We start from the raw sequence: 27,419 nt of genomic DNA, 5'->3' as shown, positions 1-27,419 counted from the left end.
CAGAAAACTGGAAGTGGTGCTGTGGCTCAAGTGGTAGAGCGCTCGCCTTGAGCTAAAGAGCTGAGGGGCAGCGCCCAGGCCCTGAGTTCAAGCTCCACAACCGACCTCCCAAGAAATGTAATATAGGCTTGCAGACCCACTTGGGGGCGGGGGGGGGGGGGGATCCCACAATTCCAAGCAAGGGAGAAGTCCCACCTCCTGCCTGCGTTGTGGCTGCTGATTGGTCCAATTTCGGTGCTGGGGTGGATGTTGGTTGCGCGGGAAGTTGGGACCTGATCAGTCGCCATGAGTGGGATGTCGGAGCGCCAAGCTTTCGGGCTATTTTTCTGCTTGTCTCTACATCGCCTCCTTTTGCTGTTGCTGTTTTTGCTTGGGACCCTAGCCAACAAACTTAACGTGCCGCAGGTGTTGCTACCCTTCGGCCGGGAGCCAGGCCGTGTGCCTTTCCTCCTCGAAGCGCAGCGAGGCTGCTACACTTGGTGAGGGGGGTGGAGGTCACAGGGCTATGCGTTTCCACACCATCCAGTAAGGGTAGGGGGTGACCTGTGTAAGCCCCCGGCGGGAAGGACGTGTGATTACCTGGAGAACAGTGGAGGTGAAGGTTTCTGAACAGGGCGTGTTCTACTCTGGTGGGGAGGGTCGGGCCTTCTCCCTGAGGGGTGCCTAATGGTCAGAGTGAGCAGCTCTCTAGCAATCAGGGCACAAGGAAGCCCTGCCTCAGAAAGCTGTAGGTATTGATGGCTCTTAACTATGAGGGACTCAATATGTAAGGAACTAGGATAAGAGTTTTCATGATCTGAAGAAACTTTAAGATCAGAAAGACCTGGGGTATGAAGATTCCTATTCAGTGTGCGATAGGTATCAAATCAACAGCTATCGAGTTCCTAACTGTAAATACTTTGCATGATTTACTTCAATATTCAGTACTTTGGCGGGGGAGAGGGTTCCTTGTGTCCAACCACTTGAGCATACTCCCATTCACTCTTTACAGTCTTATGTACTGTTAGTCCCAATTTAGAAGGAAATAGGCTCAGAGACCATGAAGTGTACTGTGAGGTTTACCTTGCGTGGAGATGAGATCTGCCTGTGTCATATAAAAGTTTCTCCTCCCGGGCACTGGTGACTTAAGCCTGTAATCCTAGCTATTCAGGAGGCTGAGATCTGAGGAACGCGGTTCAAAGCCAGCCTGGGCAGGAAAGTCCAGGAGACTCATCTCCAACCAGAGGTGGCGCTATAGATCAAGTGGTAGAGCGCTAGCCTTGAGCTGAAGAGCTGAGGGACAGCGCCCAGGCCCAGAGTTCAAGCCCCACGACCAACAACAACAACAAAAAAGGTCTTTCTCCTCTTACAGCAAGGGATTTACAGAGTTTGAAGACAAGGGATATTTGATGTAAAGGCAGGATCTTTTATGCCTATAATCAGGAGGCTGAGATCTGAGGATCCTGGTTGGAAGCCAGTCCCCTAAAGAATGTCTGTGAGATTCTTATCTCCAATTAACCACAGAAAAAGCCAGTAAAAAATAAAGAGTTCCTTTTCTTTTTTTTTCTCCTTCCTTCCTTCCTTCCTTTTTTCTTGGGGGGGGGGGGGTGGATCTGGTCGTGGGGCCTGAACTCTGGACCTGGGCGCTGTCCCTCAGCTCTTCAGCTCAAGGCTAGCATTCTACCACTTGAGCCACAATGCCACTTCTGGCTTTTTTCTTTTTGTTTATGTGGTGCTGAGGAATCGAACCCAGGGCCTCATGCATGTAAGGCAAGCACTCTACCACTGAGCCACCTTCCTAGCCCATCCTTCCTTTCTTTCTTTTCTTTCTTTTGTCCTGGAGTTTGAGCTCAGGCTCTGGGTGCTGTCTCTGAGCTTCTTTTGCTCAAAGCTAGTACTCTACCACTTGAGCCACAGTGCCACTTAGGCTTTTTCTGAGTAGTTTATTGGAAATAGGAATCTCAGGAACTTTCGTGCCATGGCTGGCTTTGAACTGCAAACCTCAGATCTCAGCCTCCCGAGTAGCTCAGATAATAGGTATGACACCACCAGTGCCCAGATTGTTTCTCTGATTTTTTTTTTTTTTGTCGGTCATGGGGCTTGAACTCTGGGCCTGGGCGCTGTCCCTCAGCTCTTCAGCTCAAGGCTAGCTCTCTACCACTTGAGCCACAGCGCCACTTCCAGCTTTTTGTTTTTGCTTATGTGGTGCTGAGGAATCGAACCCAGGGCCTCAAGCATGCAAGGCAAGCGCTCTCTGAGCCACCTTCCCAGCCCTGTTGCTTTGATTTTTGAGGCAGGGTTTTATTGTGTCTTAACCTGTGCCTCAGGTTGGTGTTAAACTCATTATCTTCCTGCTTCACTCTCCTGAGAACCTAATCGAAGTGAACTAGAATATACCAGAGCTTAGTTTCATTATAAGTGAAATGGAGGAAGTGGTGCTGTAGCTCAAGAGGTAGAGTGCTCTCCTTGAGCTGAAGAGCTGAGGGACAGCGCCCAGGCCCAGAGTTCAAGCCCCACGGCCGACCAAAAAAATAAGTGAAATGGATTTCTTACTGTCTCAAGAGAAAGATGACTAGGTATGGAGATACATGGCTATAATCCCGGCTACTCAGAATAGATAGAAGGATCATGGTCTGAGACTGACCTCTGACAAAATACAGAAATAAAGTACAAGACACTTATCTGGAAAGTAAAAGCAATCAATCAATCAATCAATAAAGGGCTGGGAGCCATGGCTCAAGTGGTAGAGCCTGGAACCCTGGGTTCAAACACCAGTTTTGGAGGGGAGGGAAAAAATACCAAAAAGAGGTGGGTTTTTTGCTTTTGACGGTCTTGGGGCTTAAACTCAGGGCCTGAATGCTGTCTCTCAGCTGCTTTATGCTCTAAAACTTGAGCCACAGTGCCACTTCCAGAGATAAGAGAAGAGTCTCACAGGGACTTTTCTGCCCCAGCTGGCTTCAAACTGTGATCCTCAGATCTCAGGCTCCTGAGTAGCTAGGATTACAGGCGCAAGCCACTGGCGCCTGGCTTATTGTTCTTTTTAGTGTGAAAAAACAAGAGTTCTGTGTTTTTTCAGTCAGTCCACCTCATTTAATGAGTAAGCATAAGGAAATTTGGCTTATAAAATGATCCAGTGTTAGCTACAGGTTCTTTGGAACATGAGTCCACCTGCAGTCACCAGCTTTCTAATAAAGATTCCCAATTCAATCTCTTAAAAAAAAAAAAAAAAAGAAAAAAGCCGGGCGCTGGTGGCTCACGCCTGTAATCCTAGCTACTCAGGAGGCTGAGATCTGAGGATTGTGGTTCAAAGCCAGCCCGGGCAGGAGAGACCGTGAGACTCCTATCTCCAATAAAACCACCAGAAAACCGGAAGTGGCACTGTAGCTCAAGTGTTAGAGCGCTCACCTTGAGCTGAAGAGCTAAGGAACAACGCCCAGGCCCAGAGTTCAAGCCCCACGACTGACAAAAAAAAAAAAAAAAAAAAAGAAAAAAGATCTGGTGTGGTATATTTCCTGGGTGATACAAAATAATCTTTCTAGTATTGAAAGGTATTCCTTAGCTACATAGCGGCTGAAATCTAAGGATGGATGTTCAAAGCCAGCTCTAGCAGAAAACTCCGCTTAACTCCAATTAATCGGCAAAATGTCAGAAATAGATGTATGGTTCAACTGGTAGAGTGCCAGCTTTAAGGAGAGAAAGCCAAAACAAGAGCCTGAGGCCCTGAGCTTGTGCCCCAGTATTGCCCCCATGTCCTTCTCCCAGCCCCTCCCCCCAAAAAAGAAAAACAATGAAAAGCTATTCCTTCTGTTCATACAAAATAATGGGTTTTTGTATTTTGGTTTGGACTCAGTAATAATTTAGGCAACTTCAACATCTTAAATAGCTCAGTTTATTGGATTAAGGAAATCATTTCTCAAGGTATGAGATACATAGTCCTATCTTATTGGAAATACAACATCTATGCTATATTCATTTTTTTTTTTTTTGGGTCCAGTTGTGGGGCCAGAACTCTGGGCCTGGGCGCTGTCCCTCAGCTCTTCAGCTTAAGGCTAGCGCTCTACCACTTGAGCCACAGCGCCACTTCCGGCTTTTTTCTTTTTGCTTATGTGGTGCTGAGGAATCGAACCCAGGGCCTCATGCATGCAAGGCAAGAGCTCTACCACTGAGCCACCTTCCCAGCCCGCTATATTCATTTTTGACAGTCTCGCTGGACAGCCCAGGCTGACCTCAAAATCTAGGTTCTATTGCCTTGGTCTCCCAAATGCCGAGATTATAGATGTAAACCACTACAATCAACCTTCAATGCTATTTTTACGTAGCATTAATGTTAGAGACAGAGAGGGAGAGAGAGAGAGAGAACTCAGACATTGTGCTTCCTAAGCAGGCTCTCTACCAGGCACCCCTCCACTTGAGCCACACTGCTAGCCTGCTTTAATCTTACTTTATACACTGAAGGAGGAATTAATTCAGGACTTTGCACTACAGATGATTAGAGAAAGGTTTAGCTACATTTCTCCCATTTTATTTTGTTGTGTTTCTTTAAGTTGTTTGGGGTTTTTGGTTTTGGTTTTTGTTGGTTTTTTGGTTGTTGTTGTTGTTAGTTTTTTTTTTTTTTTTTGGTCCTGGGAATCGAACCCAGTATGTTGCATTTTCTAGGCAAGCACTTTACTACTGAGCTACATTCCAGTCCTCTCTTCTATTTCAATTCTGATACATAAGCAATGTTCCTTGTTTAAAGAGTGCCATTTAAGAATAACTGGTAGCCGGGTGCTGGTGGCTCACGCCAGTAATCCTAGTTACTCAGGAGGCTGAGATCTGAGGATTGCAGTTCAAAGCCAGCCTGGGCAAAGTCCAATTAACCACCAAAAAACAGGAAGTGGCGCTGTGGCTCAAGTAGTAGAGCGCTCACCTTGAGCTGAAGAGCTGAGGGACAGCGTTTAAGCCCAGAGTTCAAGCCCAGTGACCAACAATGACAACAACAACAAAAAATACCTGGTAACTGGACACCACTGGCTCAGGCCTGTAATCTAGCTACTCAGGAGGCTGAGATCTGAGGTTCTTAGTTCAAAGCCAGTCAGGGCAGAAAAGTCTGTGAGACTCTTCTCTCCACTAAAACTACCAAAAGAGGTGGATGTGGAGGTGTAGATCAAGTGGCTGAGCATTAGCCTTGATCAAAAGAAACTCAGGAACATAGATAGCCCAGGCCCTGAGTTCAAGCCCCAGGACCAGAAGAGAAGCATAGACATCTTTTCCACTAAAGTTAATTTTTTTTCTGATTGCAGTGGTATGAGCATTTGACCTCTGGACCTTATACTTCTTTAAGTATTTTTTTCTGGCAGGCATTCCACCCATCATGATGCAGTTACTGTTGAGCCTCTATATGAAAATGGCACCTTATGTTCCCAAAGAGCTGTTCTCATTGCTGAATCTACCCAACCTATACGACTCAGCAGCATTATTCTTGCTCGAGAAGTAGGTAGGTTAAGAACAGACTATCACTTTTGGGTGGCATAATCTGATATGTTGTATAGAAGATTAACACAAATAATGTTGGCATTAAATGAAAACATTTAAAAAGTATTTCTGCAATATATATTTTAACTGTGGCTTCATATTCTTGACTTTCATAGCTATGTTATATATAGATGCATATAAATATTGATACACATGTATACATACATGTATCAGATATGTATTTGCTTACATAACTATCTCTCTAGATAGGCAAAGATCCAGAACCTAGAATAATACCTTATGCCATGGAAACCCTAGTTTGAATCAAGGAAGAAAAAAAAAAAAGACTACTTTAAAAAAGAAAAAACAGCCAGGCACCTGTGGCTTACATCTGTAATCCTAGCTACTGAGGAGGCTGAGATCTGAGAATCACAGTTCAAAGTCAGCCTGGGCATGAAAGTCCATGAAACTCTTATCTCCAATAAGCCACCAGAAAACTGGAAGTGGCACTGTAGCTCAAGTGATAGAACGCTTGCCTTGAGCTGAAGAGCACAGGGACAGCGCCCAAGCCCAGAGTTCAAGCCCCATGACCGACCAAAAAAAAGAAACAGAAAAAACAAGAAAAAATGGTATTTGTATTCATATCAGATTTGTATCCAGATCAGCATATGAATCTTTGTTATCTCTGTATTTCTAGTACTGTGTTGCCATATTCATAGGCCTATATGACTGAAAGTTTTGATAAATGCCTGGTGATGAACACGGTCTAAATATAATTAACATAGGTTTTCTAACATTTTACTTTACTAAATATATTTTTAAAAATCTACTTACATCTTCATTTCATAAACTATGAAAAAGGACTTTTTTTTATTTATTTATTTTTTTTTGTCGGTCGTGGGGCTTGAACTCTGGGCCTGGGCACTGTCCCTCAGCTCTTCAGCTCAAGGCGAGCGCTCTACCACTTGAGCTACAGCGCCACTTCCGGTTTTCTGGTGGTTTATTGGAGATAGGAGTCTCACGGTCTCTCCTGCCCGGGCTGGCTTTGAACCGCGATCCTCATATCTCAGCCTCCTGAGTAGCTAGGATTACAGGCGTGAGCCACCAGCGCCCGGCTGAAAAAGGACTTTTTTACCACTTAAAAACTAAGTAAGGGGGCTGGGAAGGTGGTTCAGTGGTAGAACGCTTGCCTTGCATGCTCGAGGCCCTGGGTTTGATTCCTCAGCACTACATAAGCAAAAAGAAAAAAGCCTGAAGTGGCGCTGTAGCTCAAGTGGTAGAGCACTAGCCTTGAGCTGAAGAGCTGAGGGACAGCGCCCAGACCCATAGTTCAGGCCCCACAACCGGACCCAAAAAAAGAAAAAACTAAGTAAGCAGTATATTTATGTAGTTGCAATGTATTTAACTAGTTAGTAAAATAATTAAATGCAATTTAATGGTAATATTTCCTATTTCAAAACTCATTTTGTCATATATGAGTAAAATATTATAACAGATCAATGTTTAAGACCCAGTGGGGTAGTGTCTTTTATTATGAACAGAAATTCTCACTCCCCCCACTCCCCGGTCCTGGGCCTTGAACTGTAGATCTGGGCACTGTCTCTAAGCTCCTTTTACTCAAGGCAAACACTCTACCACTTGAGCTACAACTCCACTTCTGAACCTCAGATTTCAGCCTCCTGAGTAGCTAGGATAACAGATGTGAACCACCAGCGCCTGGCTTGAACAGAAGTTCTTTTTTTTTTTTTTTGGTCCAGTTGTGGGGCCTGAACTCTGGGCCTGGGCGCTGTCCCTCAGCTCTTCAGCTCAAGGCTAGCGCTCTACCACTTGAGCCACAGCGCCACTTCCGGCTTTTTTCTTTTTGCTTATGTGGTGCTGAGGAATCAAACCCAGGGCCTCAGGCATGCAAGGCAAGCGCTCTACCACTGAGCCACCTTCCCAGCCCCTGAACAGAAGTTCTTATATCTTATAATTTTGTTTTTTCTTTTTAAAAAAAATTATTTTATTTTCAAGGTGATATACAGAGGGGTTATGGTTACGTATGTGAGGTAATGAGTACATTTCTTGTGTCTCTCACTTTTCTCCCACTTTCTCTCTCCACACACAACCCCCCCCCCCCCCCCCGTCCTGCGCCTGTTTTTTTCTTCTACAGGGAAAAACAGTCATCATAGTCTTTTTTTTTTTTTGGCTAGTTGTGACACTCGAACTCTGGGTCTGGTCACTGCCACTGCACTCTTCAGCTCAAGGAGAGCACTATACCACTTGAGCCACAGCATCACTTTCGGTTTTCTGGTGGTTTATTGGAGATACAAGTCTCATAGGGCTGGGAAGGTGGCTCAGTGGTAGAGTGCTTGCCTTGCATGCATGAGGCCCTGGGTTTGATTCCTCAGCACAACATACACAGAAGAAGCTGGAAGTGGCGCTGTGGCTCAAGTGGTAGAGCGTTAGCCTTGAGTTGAAGAGCTGAGGGACAGCTCCTAGACTGAGTTCAGGCCCCATGACCAACCAAAAAAAATAGAGTCTCATGGACTTTCCTGCCTAGGCTGGCTTTGAACCATGATCCTCAGTTCTCAGCCTCCTGAGTAGCTAGGATTAGAGGCATGAGCCACCAGCGCCTGGCTATCAAATTTTTTGTTTTATAATCGTGTTTTGTTTTTTGTTGGTTTTTTTTTTTTTTTGGTTTAATTTTGTTTTGCTCAAGGCTAGCACTCTACCACTAGAGCCACAGCTCAAGCAATACGAGTTTTAGATTTGCTGAGTACTGGTGGCTCACGCCTGTAATCCTAGCTATTAAGAAGGCTGATATCTGAGGATCGTGGTTTAAAGCCAGCCCAGGTAGGAAAGTCTGTGCAACTCTTTTTTTTTTTTAATTTAATTTAATTTTTTTTTTTGGGTCCGGTCGTGGGGCCTGAACTCTGGGCCTGGGTGCTGTCCCTCAGCTCTTCAGCTCAAGGCTAGCGCTCTACCACTTGAGCCACAGCGCCACTTCTGGCTTTTTTTTTCTTTTTGCTTATGTGGTGTTGAGGAATCGAACCCAGGGCCTCCAGGGCCTCAAGCATGCAAGGCAAGCACTCTACCAATGAGCCACCTTCCCAGCCACCCCCCCCCCCCCCGTGAGACTCTTATCTCCAATAAACCACTAGAAAACTGGAAGTGGCTCTGTGGCTCAAGCAGTAGAGTGCTCGCCTTGAGCTGAAGAGCGCAAGGACAGTGCCCAAGCCCAGAGTTCAAGCCCCATGACCAGGTGTGAGCTATTGAGCTACTGATGTCCAGCTTTCTAAAAATAATCTTTAAAATAAACTTTGTGCATGTGGGACATACAATAGATTTATGACCTATTGAATTTTTGGATTTATTATAGTAACTGACCATGAACTACGTTGTGATGTTAAAGTTGATGTCATAGACAACATTGAAATTGTGTCTCGGACCCGAGAACTCTATGTAGATGATTCACCTCTGGAGCTGATGGTGAGAGCATTGGATGCTAAAGGTAATGAACTTTAGATTATTAGGTGGCTCACACCTGTAATCCTAGCTAGTCAGGAGACTGAGTTCTGAGGATTGAGGTTCAAAGCCAGCCCCAGAAAAGTTCATGAGAAGGGCTGAGAAGGTGGCTCAGTGGTAGAGTGCTTGCCTTGCATGCCTGAGACCCTGGGTTCGATTCCTCAGCACCACATAAGCAAAAAGAAAAAAGACAGAAGTGGCACTGTGGCTCAAGTGGTAGAGCGCTAGCCTTGAGCTGAAGAGTGAGGGACAGCGCCCAGGCCCAGAGTTCAGGCCCCACTACTGGACCCCAAAAAAAAAGAAAAGTCCATGAGACTTATCTCCAATAAACTACCAGAAAACCAGAAGTGGCAATGTGGCTCAAGTGGAGTGCTAGCCTTGAGCTGATGAACTGAGGGATAGTGCCCAGGCCCAGACTTCAAGCCCCACAACTAACCAAAAGAAAAAAAATAATAAGGTAATACTCCTTCATGTTAAGCACTTAGAAACAGAAACTTGAATGATAAAGTAGATTAGAAATAAGACTTATTTTCTCATTTGGAATTCATATAAATGAGAAGAAATAATTCTCACTGCAGTTCAATGTATCATCTCCATTCCTCTGTGTGTGTGTGTGTGTGTGTGTGTGTGTGTGTGTGTGTGTGTATGTGTGTGTGTGTGTATGTGTGTGTGTATGTGTGTGTGTGTGTGTGTATGTGTGTGTGTGTGTGTGTGTTTACTGGGGTTTGAATTCATGAATGTAGTTGCTAGGCAGGCTCTCTACCAATTGAGCCATGTCTTCAATCTTCATCTGCATTCTTGAATAAAATGTCTACTATTGTGCGTTATTTCTGAACTTTTAAAAATGTCCAGTTCTGCCACTGAGCAGATAGAACATTTTAGTGTCAGGTGTTGGTGGCTCAGACCTGTGAGCCTAACTATTAGAGAGGCTGGGATCTGATTATCTCACTTCAAAGCTAGTCCAGAAAGAAAAATCCAAAAGATTATCTACAGTTAACCAGCAGAAAAGCTAGACTAGAGGCATGGCTCAAGTGGTAGAGTACCAGCTGTAAGTGCAAAAGTAAAAAAGCCAAGCAGGCGTATAATGCACTGAGTTTAAGCCCCTCTCCCCCAAAAAAGTTGGAATCCCAGTTTTTTTAAAGATAGAGAATATTGGGGTTTGTAGCTAGGTCAGGCACAAAAAGTTCATGAGATACTATTTCAACCAATAGCTCAGTACGGTATATTGCATCTGTCATCCCAGCTGCAGAGGAAGCATAATGGCTGGGTGTAGTGATGCAAGTCTGTCATCCTCAGTGAACACGAGGAAGCACAGGAATAGAGACCCTACCTTGAGAATAATCAATGCAAGAAGGGTCTGAAGAAATGGCCTAAGCAGTAGAATGCCTGCCTTACAAGCACTAAGGGCCTGGGTTCAACCCCCAGTAACACCAAAAAGAGGAACGTTAAAAATAAACAACAACTGTTAGTTCCCCATTTTTTTAGTTTGGTGTTGATACTAGGGTTTGAACCAGGGCCTCAAGCTTGCTTGTTTGCTTGCTTGCATTCTCTCTCTCTCTCTCTCTCTCTCTCTGTCTCTCTCTCTCTCTCTCTCTCTCTCTCTCTCTGTCTCTCTCTCTCTCTCTCTCTCTCTCTCTCTCTCTCTCTCTCTCTCTCTTTCCAGCTTGGCCTTGAGCTCCTGTTTAGCTTTTTCAATCAAAGCTGGCACACTACCTTTTGAACTACATTTCCACTTCTGGCTTTTTGCTGATTAATGGAGATACTAGTTACAATCACAATTCTCAGATCTCAGCCTCCTGAATAGGTAGTACTACAGATGTTAGTTTCTGGTGCCTACCCAAAGAGTAATGCTTTTTGTTTTGTTTTGTTTTTTAGTCGGTCATGGGGCTTGAACTCTAGGCTTACGCGCTGTCCCTGCACTCTTCAGCTCAAGGCGAATGCTCTACCAATTGAGCCACAGCGGCACTTCTGGTTTTCTAGTGGTTTCTTGGAGATTAGAGACTCATGGAGGGCTGGGAAGGTGGCTCAAGTGGTAGAGCGCTTGCCTTGCATGCATGAGGCCCTGGGTTCAATTCCTCAGCACCACATAAGCAAAAAGAAAAAGAAGCCGGAAGTGGCGCTGTGGCTCAAGTGGTAGAGTGCTAGCCTTGAGCTGAAGAGCTGAGGGACAGCGCCCAGGCCCAGAATTCAGGCCCCACGACTGGACACCCCCCTAAAAAAAAAAAAAGAAAAGAACTCTGCTTGGTGCCAGTAGCTGATGCCTATAATCCTAGCTACTCAGGAGGATGATATCTGAGGACTGTAATTTGAAGCAGCCTGGACAAGAAGGTCTTTGAGATGCTATCTCTAATTAGACACAAAGAAAGGCAGAAGTGGAGGTGTGGCTCATGTGGTAGAGTGCTAGCCTTGAACAAAATAGCTCAGGGTGCCCAAGCCTTGAGTTCAAGCCCCAGGACCTGCACTAAAAACAAAAAACAAAAAAACCACCTCTTTTTGAAATCTAGTTTTTGTAAAAATGGTTGAAGTAACCAGGTTTAACTGTGACTGTCAACCATAAGATAGATGTTAGCTGACCTTTCTATAGAAAGGAACAGAAAGAATGTAATGTACTTTTGTCAGCAAGAAGCTAATATGCTTTGCCGGGTGCCAGTGGCTCATGCCTGTAATCCTAGCTACTCAGGAGACTGAGATCTGAGGATTGAGGTTCAAAGCCAGCCCAGTAGAAAGGCTGTGAGAATCTCATCTCCAATAAACCACTCAGAAAACCTGAAGTAGCACTGTGGCTCAAGTGGTATAGCGCCAGCCTTGAGCTGAAGAACTGAGGGACAGTACCAGGGTTCAAGCCCCATGACTGGAAAAAAAAAAAAAAAAAAAAAACCAAAGAAGTTAATATGCTTGAATTCTTTCTACTTTCAGAAAACTTGTGAAGCAAAACACTTATATTGTTAGTGTGAAGATCTTTATCATATATGGATTTGTGTGCATGTGTGCTACTGCTGGTGCTTGAACTCAAGGCCTGGGCATCGTCCCTTAGTTCTTTCTACTCAAGGCTGGCACTCTACTATTTGAGCCTTAGCTCCACTTTCAGCTTTTTTTGCTGATTAATTGGAGATAATGTTCTCATGGACTTTCGTCTGGGCTGGCTGTGAACCACAATCCTCAGATCTCGGTTTCTTGAATAGTTGGGATTACAGGGGTGAGCAATTTTTGTTTTGTTTTGTTTTTTCCTTTTTTTTTCTTTTCTTTTCTTTTTTTTTGGGGGGGGTTCAGTCGTAGAGCCTGAACTCTGGGCCTGGGCGCTGTCCCTCAGTTCTTCAGCTCAAAGCTAGCGCTCTACCCCTTGAGCCACAGCGCCACTTCCAGCTTTTTTCTTTTTGCTTATGTGGTGCTGAGGAATCAAACCCAGGGCCTCATGCATGCAATGCAAGCATTCTACCACTGAGCCACCTTCCCAGCCCCTTCTTTTCTTTTCTTTTCTTTTTTTTTGGTCATGGGGCCTGGATTCTGGGCCTGGGTGCTGTCCCTCAGCTCTTCAGCTCAAGGCTAGCACTCTACCACTTGAGCCATAGCGTTACTTCCAGCTTCTTCTGCTTATGTGGTGCTGAAGAATCGAACCCAGCTTCTCATGCATGCAAGGCAAGCACTCTACCACTGAGCCACCTTCCCAGCTCTTGTTTTGTTTTAATACTGGGAACTTGCTAGGCAAACTTTCAACCTTAACTGAGCTATGCTCATAGCTCCATATATGTGAGATTTATAAAATTAATTATTTTGCCAGTGCCAGAGTTTGAATTCAGGGTCTCAATTGGCTTGTTTGCTTGGTACTCCAGCACTTGAGCCATTTCTCCAGCCCAGCTTTTTGCTGATTATTTTTTGGACATAGAATCTTGAGAACTTTTCTGCCCAGGCCATCTTTGAGATTTCTCTGGATCTCAGCCACCTGAGTATCTAGAATTGTAGACATGAACCACTTTTGTCTAGCTCCCATATATGTGTTTTATGTCAGTAATAATATTACTATTACTTGTTACTGAGGCCTAAAAATAATTTTCTTGTTACATTTCTCTTGTTGAGGATACCTGAATGTTTTTGTATATATAATTCTCTCTTGTCTGCTTTTTGCCTTGTTCTATAGGAAATACTTTCAGTAGTTTGGCAGGGATGATGTTTGAGTGGAGCATTGCACAGGATAACGAGTCAGCAAGAGAAGGACTGTCTAGCAAAATTAGGTAAATTGGAAACTGATCATAAGTTACCTTTGACAAGTGTGCATACTGAAAAGCCACCGTGTGTGTAGACTTGGATAGTTCTGCTCTGTGGACTTTTTTGAAAGAGATATATTTCCCAGGGAAAAATGTCTTTGATAGACTTATGAGAGAAATATAGTTATTTTTGTTGTTGTTGGTTGTGGGGCTTGGACTTAGGGCCTAGACACTGTCCCTGAGCTCTTTTATTTTTTTTTTCAAAATTCTGGCCTTTTTAAAAAAATTTGCTTTATTGTTATTATAGAGGTAATATACAGAGGGGTTACATTTACATGCATCAGGTACTAAGTATATTTGCTATCATACAGGGTCATCTGTTCCCTCATTCTCTCCCATTCCTTCCCTCTCATCTTCACCCAGGAGCTGTGTAGTTCACTTCCACCAACGTCCAGTGCGTTCCACTGCTGCACTTTTTCACCCTTTTTCCTCAGATTCTGTGTACCTCCCCCCATCCTCCCACAGACGTGCACATAAATACACCATATATAAAGTAAATTATACAAAATCATCAGAGAAAGAAAAAAAATAAAAAGTGATTGTTTCCATATCTCTGGAGTTTGTTTCAGTATATATATTATTTTATATAAATATGAAGACGCGTTTGGGTATTGCCACCTTTATGATTCTCTTCTAAGGCTATCCTTTTTTTGGTCTCACTGCAGGTGAGTATCTAGAATCCTGTGTAATTTGCCCTAAGCTCTGTTGCTCAAGGCTAGTGTTCTACCTCTTTGAACCACAGTTCCATTTCCCCATTTTCTGGTGGTTAATTGGAGATAAGAGGCTCACAGACTTTCCTGCCATGGTTGGCTTTGAACTGTGAACTCAGATCTTTGTTTCCTGAGTAGCTAGGATTATAGACATGGGCCACATGTGCCCAGTGTAGTTGTTTTTTTAAATATTTTATTGTTATAAAGGTGATGTACAGAGGTGTTACAGTTTCATAAAATATGGGTACTTTTTTTTTCTTTTTTCTTTTTTTTTGGCTGGTCATGGGGCCTGATCTCAGGGCCTGGGTACTGTCCCTCAGCTCTTCAGCTCAAGGCTAGCACTCTACCACTTGAGCCACTTCTGGCTTTTTTCTGCTTATGTGGTGCTGAGGAATCGAACCCAGGGCCTCATGCATGCAAGGCAAGCACTCTAGCACTGAGCTACCTTCCCAGCCCGGGTACTTTTATTATAGCTTAATTTGAGACACTGCAGAGGAGTCTGGGTAGCATGTATTACTTACTTAATTTAGTGGTTTGATTAAATTAATTTATTACTTAATTAATTTAGTGGTACTGGTGTTTGACCACAAGGCTTTGAACTTGGTCAGCTTTGTTTTTTTGTGTGTATTTGGTCCTGGGGCTTGAACTCATGGCCTGGGCACTTTCCCTCAGCTCTTCAGCTCAAGGATAATGCTCTACCATTTGTGCCAGAGCTCCACTTCTGCCTTTTTTTTTTTTTAATTGGAATTAAGACTGCCTGTGCTGGATTCAAACTATGACCCTCAGATCTCAACCTCCTGAGTAGTCTTATAGGTATCTGGTGTTTGATCAGTTTGTTTAATTGCTTGGTATTCTACCACTGGAGTCACACCTGCAGCCTACCTTTTTTTTTTTTTTTTTTTTTTTTTTTTTATTGTAGGGCTTGAACTCTGGGCCTGGGTGCTGACCCTCAGCTCTTCACCTCAAGGCTAGTATTCTACCACTTGAGCCACAGCACCATTTCCAATTTTCTGGTAGTTTATTGGAGAGTCTCACGAACTTTCCTACTAGGGTTGACTTTGAACCTCAATCCTCAGATCTCAGCCTCCTGAGTAGCTAGGATTACAGGTTCTCTGAGCCACTGGTGCCTGGCCCCACTTAGCTTTTTGCTAGTTACTTTGGAGATATAGTCTAGAGGATTTTTCTGCCCCAAATTGCCTCAAACTGCCATGCTCCAATCTCAGACTCCTGAATGGGTAGGATTATTGGTATAAGCCACTGGCACCTAGCTAATAGTATGAACTTTTGTCTCAAGTACCAAGTAATAGATCTCAGACAACCAAAATTGTAATTAGTTCCACACTAGTTTCTGCCACACATACATTAGTTATAGTCTTTGTGGAAATCTGAACATTTTCTTTTTCTTTTTTTTTTTTTGTCAGTCGTGGGGCTTGAACTCTGGGCCTGAGCGCTGTCCCCTCAGCTCTTCAGCTCAAGGCTAGCACTCTACCACTGAGCCACAGCGCCACACCATAACATTTTCTACAAGTTTTTTTTTTTTTTTTTTTCCGGTCTTGGTGATTGAACTCTGGGCCTGGGCACTGTCTCTGAGCCTCTTTGTGCTCAAAGTTAGCACTCTACCACTTGAGCCACAGTACCACTTTTGGATTTCATGAGTAGTTTAATGGAGATAAGAGTCACACAGAGTTTCCTATTTGGGCTGGCTTCAAGCCACAATCCTCAAATCTCAGCCTCCTAAGTAGTTAGGATTCCAGGCATGATCCACCAGTGCCCAGAGACAAATATTATTTTTAGATTGTTGTTGTTGTTGTTACTAAGTAGTTGTGCAAAGTTGTTAAAAATTCCCTAAGCCAGGCAACAGTGGTTCACACCTATAGTCCTAGCTACTCAGGAGGCTGAGATCTGAGGATCATGGTTCAAAGCCAACCTGGGCAGCAAAGTCTGTGAGACTCTTATCTCCAATAAACCACCAGAAAACTGGAAATGGTGCTGTGGCTCAAGTAGTTGAATGCCAGCCTTGAGCTTAAGAGCGCAGGGACAGTGCCCAGGCCCAGAGTTCAAGCCCCATGACCGACCAAAAAAAAAAAAAATTCCCTAAGTCAGGTTATGAGTACAATGGTTCTTAGTCAATGTCACCCTTTTAACCCTGTACACTGTATCAACCTTACAGAGAATAAAATCTCTTAGGGAATTATGGGAAGAAAACATTGATTTCTGCTAGAAACAAATTTATTTTTTATTTAGGATTCTAAAATACTCTGAGGCAGAATATTCTTCCCCCGTCTATATAGCTGAGATGGAAAAAGAAGACAAACAAGGAGATATGATTTTGGTGTCTGGGATTAGAACTGGTGCTGCTGTTGTAAAAGTTCGAATTTACGAACAGTTCTATAAGGTAAGATGTTTGTGCTATAAATGTTCACCCAATAGTCTTATAGAAAATAAAGGTTTTTATTGTGAATCTGTAATAGAAGCTCTCTAACTTGATAGTTGATCATTTAATTGAAAAAGTCATCTCATGTGGATAAGCATACAAAACACTTATTTTCTGTATGTGTTTTGTACTATTACCTAATTACAAGTATGATCTCTTTCTCTCCTACCCCATCCCTCACCAAAAAAGCTTCGGGTTTGAACTCAACCCAGGCCTTGATCATGGTAGGCTAGCACTCTATTACTGACATATCCTCAGATCACTGGCATTTTCTTTTAGAACATTTTCTTTCTTTGACAGTAATAGGGTTTGAATTGGTACCCTTGTGCTTGTTAGGCAGGAGTCATGCCTCCTAATGAGGCAGGAATCATGCCTCCAGCTTTTAAAATCTTTTCTCAATGGTCATTTTTGAGATAGGGTCTTGCTTTCTACTCTATCATGTGCCTGGACTATGATCCTCCTATTTTTCATTCTAGCACAGGTAGTATGATAGGGTGCCCTGCCATGCCCACTTCTCCAGTTAGCCTAGTATCTTGAGTAGCTAGAATTACAGGTTTGAGCCACTGACATCTAGCTACAAGCTTGTTTCTTTTAATAATTTAATAAAGAGTAAAAATTGTTTTCATAATCAGAAGCTAAAATTTCAGTTTGGCCAGGCACCGGTGGCTCAAGCCCCCCCCCCCCAAATTCAGTTTGCCTGAAAATTATCATGAATCTTACACAAAGCCTTACTGCATACCCCAGGATGGCCTTAAACTTAGGATTCTTTTGCCTTAGCCTTCCAATTATCTGTTAGAATTATCTGTGCCTTTTCATCAGCTTCATGAAACTTGCTGAGCTATTTTTTGTTTTGAGGGGTCTAAAAAATATGTATGTGGCTGTGCCCTGGTGGCTCATGCCTCTAATCTGAGCTATTCAGGAGCCAGAGATCTGAGGATCACAATTCAAAGCCAGCTTGGACAGAAAAGTCTCAGTGAAACTCTTATCTCCAATTAACCACTCAAAAATTAGAAGTGGGGCTGTGGCTCAAGTGGTAGAGCACTACCCTTGAGAAAAAAGAGGCTCAGGGGCAGTGCCCAGGCCCTGAGTTCAAGCCCCACAACTGACCTACCCCCCCCACCAAATGTGTGTGTGTGTGTGTGTGTGTGTGTGTGTGTGTGTGTGTGTGTGTGTGTGTGTGTGTGTGTGTGTATCTGTATCGGTACTGGGGTTTGCACTCAGGGCCTCCTGTTTACTACGTAGGCAGTCTACAATTAAGCTACACATCTACCTCAAGCTTCATGAATCTTAATATTACCTTCACTTTCTCTAACTCTTAGCTTTCACTCAAATTTAGAATAAAAGATAGACCGGGCCCTGATGACTCATTCCTGTAATTCTAGCTACTCAGTCAGGTTGAGAATCATAATTTGAAGCCAGACTAGGCAGGAAAGTGCATGAAACTCTTACAGAATAAAAATTAAGAATAAGCTGGGTGCTGGTGGCTCATGCCTGTAATCCTAGCTACTCAGGAGGCTGAATTCTGAGGATCACAGTTCAAAGCCAGCCCCAGCAGGAAAGTCTGTGAGACTCTTATCTCTAATAAACCACCAGAAAGCTGGAAGTGGCGCTGTGGCTCAAGTGGTAGAGCACTAACTATCCTTGACTTGAAGAGCTGAGGGACAGCGTTCAAGTCCCACAACCGACAAAAATAATAATAATAATAATAATATAATAATAATAATAATAATAAAGTTAAGAATATAAAATGTAGCCAGGCGGTCCCTGGCTCCTGCCTGTAATTCTAGCTACTCAGAAAACTGAGATCTGAGCATCACAGTTTTAAGCCAGCCCAGGCAAGAAACTCCATAAGAATCTTATCTCCAATTAACCATCCAAAAGCTGGAAGTGTTGCTGTGGCTCAGTGATAGAGTTTCAGCTTTAAGTTAAAAAGCTAAGAGAGAAGCTGGGCACTGAGCCGGGTGCTGGTGGCTCATGTCTGTAATCCTAGCTACTCAGTAGGTTGAGATCTGAGGATCATGGTTTAAAGCCAGCCGGAGCAGGAAAGTCCGTGAGACTCTTATCTCCAATAAACCACCAGAAAACTGGAAGTAGGTTGTGGCTCAAGTGGAAGAGCGCTAGCCTTGAGCTGAAGAGCTCGGGGACAGTGCCCAGGCCCAGAGTTCAAGCCACTCCCCCCCCCCAACTAAAAAAAAAAAAGCCAGGAAAAGAATAGAGCTGGCTGTATGGCTCAAGTGGTAGAGCACTAACTTAACAAGCGTAAGTCCAGCAAGTGTCAGAGTTCAAAATCCAGAACTGCCAGAAAAAAAAGTAAGCTTTTCATAAAGATAGCCTTAAGGATTTTACCTATGGAAACTTTGACTTTTTCCCTCCCTGTTTTAGAAAGTGGCAGCAGCATCGATACGTCTGCTGGTTTTGGAGAATATATTTCTTATACCATCCCATGATATTTATCTTTTAGTAGGAGCATATATTAAATACCAAGTTGCAAAAATGGTTCAGGGAAGAATGACAGGTAAGATGATTTGTCTTTTTCTGTGATTCAGGTTTTTCAAGTCCTTTCTGTTGCTAACAAAGAAGCAATCCCACTTCTTTATGTTTTTAGATTTTGTGATAAAATATTTTTTAATTAGCTTACTTTAGTTATATAGGGAGTTTCATTGTTACATTTCCATTGTATTCTAAACAATCTCGCCCCCTCTTAACTATTTTCCTTTCCCTTCTTCCCAATTCCCAAAACAATGTTAGCTAGATTTGCTATTCTATTTTCATAGGTGCAAACAATCCATTTCAACCATATTCAACTTCCTTCATCCTCCTTGTTTTTTTTTTTTTGGGTCCGGTCATGGGGCCTGAACTCAAGGCCTGGGCGCTGTCCCTGAGCTCTTCAGCTCAAGGCTAGCGCTCTACCACTTGAACCACAGCGCCACTTTCGGCTTTTTTCTTTTTGCTTATGTGGTGCTGAGGAATCGAACCCAGGGCTTTGAGCATGCAAGTCGAGCGCTCTACCACTGAGCCACCTTCCCAGCCCCTCATCCTCCTTGTTAACTCAATCACTCCCACTATTTAGCCACCCCCCCAAGAGTCCACTTTTTTTTCCCTGCCCCTCCATCTTCCTTTTGATCAATAGTTTTCATTGAGGTTATTAGTTTTCTTTTTTGCCTTTTAAAAAAATTAATCTCTTTTTTCATGCTTTTTTATATATGCTTGAAATGTATTTCAAAATTATTCACTTTATTTTCCCTTTCCCATCACAGTGTTTGTTCACATAATATGGATATATCCATGTATAGATATGTACATGTGCATGAGTATGTATGTCTTTTAGGACTAGCTTCCACATATGAATAAAAACATGTGATATTTGTTTTTCTTTTTTAATTTATTTTCTTTTAAAAAATTTAGTATTAGCCGGATGCCAGTGGCTCATGCCTGTAATCCTCGCTACTCAAGAGATCTGAGGATCCTAACTCCTCAGGAGATCTGAGGATCATGGTTCAAAGCCAGCCCAGGCAGGAAAGTCCATGAGACTCTTACCTCCAATAAATCAAACCAAAAGTGGAGCTGTGGCTCAAGTGATAGAGCACTATCCTTGAACGAAGAGCTTAGGGACAGTGCCCAGGCCCAGAGTTCAAGCCCCATGACTGACAAAAAAAGAATATCATTATTAAGTGGACACAACAATGAGGTTACAGGGCTGGGAAGGTGGCTCAGTGGTAGAGTGCTTGCCTTGCATGCATGAGGCCCTGGATTCAATTCCTCAGCACTATATAAGCAGAAGAAAAAAAAAGCCGGAAGTGGCGCTGTGGCTCAAGTGGTAGAGCGCTAGCCTTGCTTGAGCTGAAGAGCTGAGGGACAGTGCCCAGGCCCAGAGTTCAGGCCCCACAACCGGACCCCCCCCAAAAAAAAATGAGGTTACAATTCCATACATCAGATTATACATACAATGTACTGATCAGTGCTACCTGCTTTTTTGTTGTTGTTGTTGGTTGTGGGGCCTGAACTCTGGGCCTGGGGTGCTGTCCCTCAGCTCTTCAGCTCAAGGCTAGAGCTCTACTACTTAAGTCACAGTGCCACTTCCAGCTTTTTCTGCTTATGTGGTGCTGAGGAATCAAACCAGGGCCTCATGCATGGAAGGCAAGCACTCTACCACTGAGCTACCTTTCCAGACCCACTGTTTTGTTTTTTGTCTTTTCTCCTTCAATATGATGTTCTCCAACTGATCCATTTTCCTGAAAATTATGTGGTCTTATTTTACTTAATGGTTACATAATATTTCATTGTATGTATGTATATATACATATATATGTATATATACATACCTGTATGTATGTATATATGATATAGTCCCATTTGTTAATTCTTGCTCTGATCCTTTGGGCAACTGAAGTCCTATTGAGAAAACAATTTTACCTGAGCCTAGATCTTCCAGAGTTTTTCCTGCATTTTCCTGGTCTTACTTTGAGCTCTTTAATCCAACTGAAGGGTTTTTTTCTTTGTGTTTGTTTGTTTATTCTATTCCTAGGTCTTGAACTCACAGCCTAGGTGCTGTCCTTGACCTTTTTTTCACTCAAAAAAAAGCTCAAGGACAGGGGCTAGGAAGGTGGCTCAGTGGTAGAGTGCTTGCCTTGCATGCATGAGGCACTGGGTTTGATTCCTCAATACCACATAAGCAGAAAAAAGCCAGAAGTGGTACTGTGGCTCAAATGGTAGAGCGCTAGCCTTGGGCTGAAGAGCTGAGGGACAGTGCCCAGACCCAGAGTTCAGGCCCATGATGGACAAAAAAAAATAAAAAGCTCAAGGACAGCATTCTACCACTTGAGCCATAGCTCCACTTCCTAGAGCTGATTTTTTTTTTTGGGGGGGGGGTCTAGTCATAGGGCCTGAACTCTGGGCCTGGGCGCTGTCCCTCAGCTCTTCAGCTCAAGGCTAGCACTCTACCACTTTTTTTTTTCTTTTTGCTTATGTGGTGCTGAGGAATCAAACCCAGGGCCTCATGCATGCAAGGCAAGCGCTCTACTACTGAGCCACCTTCCCAGCCCTAGAGCTGATTTTTGTATAGAATGAGAAACACAAGTTTGGTTTTCAAGCTTCTGCAAGTGAACACCAAGTTTTCCCAGCACTATATGTTGAAGAAATTGTCTTTTTTCCATTGTATGTTTTTGGCTCCTTTATCAGAAATTATGCCCAGTGCCAGTGGATCATACCAGTAATCCTAGCTACTCAGGGGGCTGAGATCTGAGGATCACAGTTCCAAGTCAGCCTGGGAAGGAAACTCTGTGAGACTCTCATCTCCAATTAACCACCACCCCCAACACACATACCCCAGAAAAGCTGAAGTGGAGCTGTGGCTCAAGTGGTAGAGCACTACTAGCCTTGAGCATAAAAGCTCAGGGGTACACACCCAGGCCTGACTGGCAAAAAAAAAAAAAAAAAAAATTAATTGGATATAGTGGTTTTATTCCTGGGCCTTCTATACTGTTCCATTTGTCTTTGGATCTGTTTTTGTGCCAGTACCAAACTGTTCATGTTACTCTAGTTCTTTAGTGCAATTTGAAATTTGGTATTATGGTATCCTCAATAGTGCTGTTTTTACTTAGAATTGTTTTACTTAGATTTTTTTTTTTTTTTTTGAGTCTGGTCGTGGGGCCTGAACTCTGGGCCTGGGCGCTGTCCCTCAGCTCTTCAGCTCAAGGCTAGCGCTCTACCACTTGAGCCACAGCGCCATTTCTGGCTTTTTTTCTTTTTGCTTATGTGGTACTGGGGAATTGAACCCAGGGCCTCATGCATGCAAGGCAAGTGCTCTACCACTGAGCCACCTTCCCAGCCCCTCACTTAGAATTTCTTATGCTATGACCTTTTGGATTAATTTCTCTAAAATGTGAGGAATAATACTGGAATATTGGTGGGTATTATATTAATTATGTAGTTTGCTTTTGGCAATATTATTCTGCCAATCCATGAGCGTGGATGTCTTTCCATTTGATATCTTCTTTAATTTTTTTTCTTCAACTTTTTTTAATGTTTATTTATTTATTTTTGTCAGTGGTAAGGCTTGAACTCAGGGCCTGAGCACTGTCTCTGAGCTGTTTTGTTCAAGGCTAGCACTCACCCACTTTAAGCCATAGCTCCACTTCCAGTTTTTGAGTGGTTAATTGAAGTTAATTGTTGTACTTTAGCATTGGACAGAGATAGTCCTCATATCTTGAGCAGGTTAATGACTTAATTACTTTTTTTTTTTTTTGAACTCTGGGCCTTGACACTGTCCCTCAGCTCTTCAGCTCAAGGCTAGCATTCTACCACTTGAGCCACAGCGCCACTTCCAGCTTTTTCTCTTTATGTGGTGCTGAAGAATCAAACCCAGGACCTTATGGATGCAAGGCAAGCACTCTACCACTGAGCCACCTTCCCAGCCCCCTCAGTTACTTTTTTTTTGGGGGGGTCCAGTCGTGGGGCCTGAACTCTGGGCCTGGGCACTGTCCCTCAGCTCTTCAGCTCAAAGCTAGCGCTCTACCACTTGAGCCACAGCGCCACTTCCAGCTTTTTTTTTCTTTTTGCTTATGTGGTGCTGAGGAATCGAACCCAGAGCCTCAGGCATGCAAGGCAAGCGCTCTACCACTGAGCCACCTTCCCAGCCCCCCACAGTTACTTTTTTAATGACACAGCTTCAGTGTTTTTAGACATTTGCCTTTACTATTTTTGTTGTTGTTGTTGATTTTTTTGTCTGTTATAGGGCTTGAACTCTGGGTCTGGATGCTGTCCTGGATCAAGGCGAGCGCTCTACCGCTTGAGATTAATTTTCTGGTGGTTAATTGGAGATAGGAGTCTCATGGACTTTCTGCTCAGGCTGGCTTTGAATGGTGATCCTCAGATCTCAGCCGCCTTGAGTAGCTAGGATTACAGGTGTGAGCCACCAGTGCCCAGCTAGTGTGCTAATTTTGAAGACCATAAGCCATACCCACCATCACTTCATGAAGTATTCTCCTAGTTGGCTACCTGTCTAAATTCATCCTAATGGGGGAAAAAGTAGAAACTGTTCATATTTTTTATTTTAGGCATGATTCCCAATCTTCTCTTTTAATCAAATAGTACACCATTATAACCTGGAGTGGCTGCTGCTATTATATTTGTATAACTTTCATGTTTTACAGAGGTGAAATTTCCCCTGGAACATTATACACTGGAATTACAAGACCATAGAGTTGCACATAATGGGTCTCTTGTGGGGAAAGTGGCTACACTGGATGAGAAGACAGCCATGGTGACTGCCCTCCAGCTGGGCCAGACTAATCTTGTCTTTGTCCACAAAAGTATCCTTTGCTCAAGTTTCTCTGTCAATCTACACTTCCCCAAATCCTAAACATGTTCTTTGATAATGTACTTTATTAAGAATGATTATGCTACTGGACCTTTTTTCTTTCGCTCTTTTTTCTTTTTTTTATTTATTTTTTATTGTGAATATACTGTACAGAGGGGTTACAATTACATGGGCAAGATAATGAGTACATTTCTTATCAAGCATTGTAGTCTCCTCCTTTGTTTCCCCTTCCCATCCCTTTCCAGCCTCCCCCCCCCCCCCCGCCTCCCTTTCTCTCTTTTTTAAATTTTTTACAGTTTTACAATACTGGGAATAAACTCAGTTCCTTATGCTTGCTACATAGGTACACTGCAACTTGATCAATGCCTCCAGTCCTTTTGCTTTTTAGTTTGGCTTTCAGATATTGTCTTGTACTGATTTTGCAAGGGCCAGCCAGCCTTGAACCTCAATCCTCCAACCTCTACCTTCTGAATAGGTGGGACTACAGCATGAACCTCCACATCCAGCTAGATTTTTATTTTTTTTTTATTTATTTTTTTTTTTTATTTATTTTTTGTCAGTCGTGGAGCTTGAATTCTGGGCCTGGGCGCTGTCCCTCAGCTCTTCAGCTCAAGGCGAGCATTCTACAGCTTAAGCCATATCACCACTTCTGGTTTTCTTGTGGTTTATTGGAGATAAGAGTTTCATGGACTTTCCTGCCCAGGCTGGCTTTGAACCATGATCCTCAGGATCTCAGCCTCCTGAGTAGCTAGGATTACAGGTGTGAGCCACCAGCACCTGGCAGCTAGATTTTTATTTTTAACAAATAACTATAAATTATTATTGTTATACTATCTAGCTCTGTGTGTATAGAAAAATGAGAATAGTTGCAACTTAGGAACTGTTGGCTCTATTGCTTATTTGCATCCTCAATCAATTATAATTAGTGCACTAAGGAAAATAGAGTTTATAAGAACATGTGTGAATCTAATTTGGCCTATTTTCACATGATAATTGAGGAAAGATAATTAAGGAAAGGTTATATGCAGTAGATATTTAATTAGTGTTTTTAAAATTAGTTGAGAATAATTGTTAATTCACTAAACCTTGGGCTGGGAAGTTGGCTCAGTGGTAGAGTGCTTGCCTTGCATGCATGAGGCCCTGCGTTCGATTCCTCAGCACCACATGAGCAGAAAAAAGCCAGAAGTGGTGCTGTGGCTCAAGTGGTAGAGCGCTAGCCTTGAGCTGAAGAGCTAAGGGACAGCACCCAGGCCCAGAGTTCAGACCCCACGACCAACCCAAAAAAAAAAAAAAAAAAAAAATTCACTAAACTTGCTCTGTAAAGATTGAGCAAAGAGGCACATAACATCTATTATAGTCAACTGTTAGGCATATAGTAAAAATATAATTGACATCTGTGAAATGATTCAAGTGTTCAGAAATAGAAAATACTCCTAATTCAATCACTGATAAATGAATCCAAATTATATTTCAAATTTACAGAGAATTTTTATTTCATTCAATTTTGTTTTTTATTTGGTAGCTAGGATTATAGATATGAACTCAGGGACAGCACTGAAACCCTGGGTTCAAGCCCTAAGACTGCACCAAAGGGGGAGGGGGGAGTATTAGGAATGATTTGTCTAGCAATTGTGAGGCTCTGAGTTTGAATTCCAATATTGCCCTCCAAAAAGGTAGGGATGAGATAAAGAACTCAGTGGTAGCTCATTGCCTAGGTTGCATGAGGTCCTGAGTTTAATCTTCAAAATTTTAAAAAGAAATAATAGGTAAACCAAGACATATGAATTTCATTGTAGCCATCTCAGGAATTTACAAAGAAAATGCTTAGCAAGTGAAATCTGATGGAGATAGTAAGAAAGACCAAGACTGAAAAATTAGTTTGAGTCACCTTGTTAGCAAAAATATCTTGATTTTTAAAAAAGAAAAGCAAGGCAAAATCTTAAAAACCATGAAGAGAACTTTCTTTTAAAGTAGGAGTAACTTGAACATGTCTATAAATATAGTTCAACAGCGTTAACTGCTTATGTAGCAAGTTTAATGGAACAAGGTCTTCTGACAGGCAAGAAGAAATGAGATTCTGAATATAAGTTTAAGAACTAGCTGGAAGGCAAGATATTTTATTTTGATAACAAAGGAAGGAATTGATGTAGAGAACTGTGAAGATGTTCCTTTATCTGAAAATGAAGGGAATGCTATATTTCTGAATTTCTTTCTAGCTTTTATATTTTATGAATGTTATATTCAAGTACACATCAGAACGAAGCCTAGTTTGGTACTGGTTGCCTGGACTTGTTTTAATGCATAGGTAAAAGCAATCTTTAATTACTATGCCAGTTTTATAATTTGTAGTATAGCTTCTGACTGAATTAATACAACAATTAAACCAGTGTGCTTTGAATTTTGAGTACTTTCTGTTTAGTCATCTCAGTTATATGTTTTTTAGAGCAGAAATAATTTCTTCTCAGGTTTTAGAGGTAGTATGTTTTTAAGAGGTAAATATAATATATTTCTCATTAGATTATTATAGACCCATGCTGCAATGAATTTTCATTTCTACTAGAAGTTAACTGAATTTTTTTTTTTTGGGGGGGGGCGGCTGGTGAACTCAAGGCCTGGGCATTGTCTCTAAGTTCTTATTGCTCATGGCTAGTTCTCTACCAGTTTGAGCCACAGCACCACTTCCAGTTTCCTAGAGGACAGACTTTCCAGCTCAGATGATCCACAACCTTTGGGATCTCAGCTTCCTAAGTAGTTAGTATTACAGGCCTGAGTGCCCCATGCCCAGCAGTTAACTGACTTGAACTAGTATGATGTATAATTGACTTGGCATTTTTTTGTGTGTTTTTTTTTTTCTGATTCTAGGGCTTGAACTCTGGGCCTGAGCACTGTCCCTGGGCTCCTTTTTGCTCAAGGCTAGCACTCTACTTACTTGAGCCACAACACTATTTCTGTTTTTTTTTTCTGTAAAATGAAGGGTCTCATGGACTTTCCTGTCTGGGCTAGCTGAGATCGGATCTCAGCTTTCTGAGTAGGTAGGATTACAGGCATGAATCCTCAGCACCTGGCTTTTGGAATGTTTTTTTTTTTTTTTTTTTTTCAGTCATGGGGCTTGAACTCTGGGCCAGGGCATTGTCCCTGAGCTTCTTTTGCTCAAGGCTAGCACTCTACCACTTGAGCCACAGTGGCACTTTCTGCTTTTTCTGTGTATGTGGTACTGAGGAATCCATTCCAGGGCTTCATGAATGCTAGGCAAGCATTCTACCACTAAGCACATTCCCAGCCCTTGGCACTATTTTTGATGGCAAAAATAACATTTTGTTATCAAAGATTTGCTGCTGATAGAAAATCAGGTAAGAATTTTAAAACTGTCTATGGTGCCTTAGGCATGTTGCTGAGTGGTAAAGTTTGCCCCTTCCCTCCATCCTCATCTCCATCACCACTGTTTATCTCTTTAGTCAAAAAGTCTGGTACTACATTGTTCTGCATCACATACTAGGCTCCTATATAAGAATTTATTTGGAGAGGGGCTGGGAAGGTGGCTCAGTGGTAGAGCGCTTGCCTTGCATACATGAGGCCCTCGGTTCTATTCCCCAGCACCACATAAGCAAAAAAAAAAGCCGGAAGTGGCGCTGTGGCTCAAGTGGTAGAGCGCTAGCCTTGAGCTGAAGTGCTGAGGGACAGCACCCAGGCCCAGATTTCAGGCCCCATGACCGGAAACCCCCCCCAAAAAAAAGAATTTATTTGGAGAAACAATT

The 27,419-nt window shown here is 42.8% G+C and overlaps 1 protein-coding gene across 1 annotated transcript in view; it reads left to right on the top strand.

The window, feature by feature from the left end:
• Positions 1-285: 285 nt before the first annotated feature.
• The window catches only part of Nup210l (nucleoporin 210 like), a 91,147-nt gene continuing 64,013 nt past the window's right edge, over positions 286-27,419 (top strand). Inside the window, exons 1-7 of the mRNA XM_070013824.1 lie at positions 286-479; positions 5,319-5,455; positions 8,795-8,926; positions 13,076-13,169; positions 16,157-16,307; positions 18,729-18,861; positions 23,498-23,656. Coding sequence (XP_069869925.1) covers positions 286-479; positions 5,319-5,455; positions 8,795-8,926; positions 13,076-13,169; positions 16,157-16,307; positions 18,729-18,861; positions 23,498-23,656 — 1,000 coding nt within the window. The remainder of the gene's footprint in view (positions 480-5,318; positions 5,456-8,794; positions 8,927-13,075; positions 13,170-16,156; positions 16,308-18,728; positions 18,862-23,497; positions 23,657-27,419) is intronic.

Source organism: Dipodomys merriami, unplaced genomic scaffold (genome assembly GCF_024711535.1).
Source record: "Dipodomys merriami isolate MVZ:Mamm:240054 unplaced genomic scaffold, mDipMer1.0.p SCAF_92, whole genome shotgun sequence".
In the NCBI taxonomy this organism is placed as follows: Eukaryota; Metazoa; Chordata; class Mammalia; order Rodentia; family Heteromyidae; genus Dipodomys; species Dipodomys merriami.
This window is presented reverse-complemented; position numbering and strand designations above follow the sequence as displayed.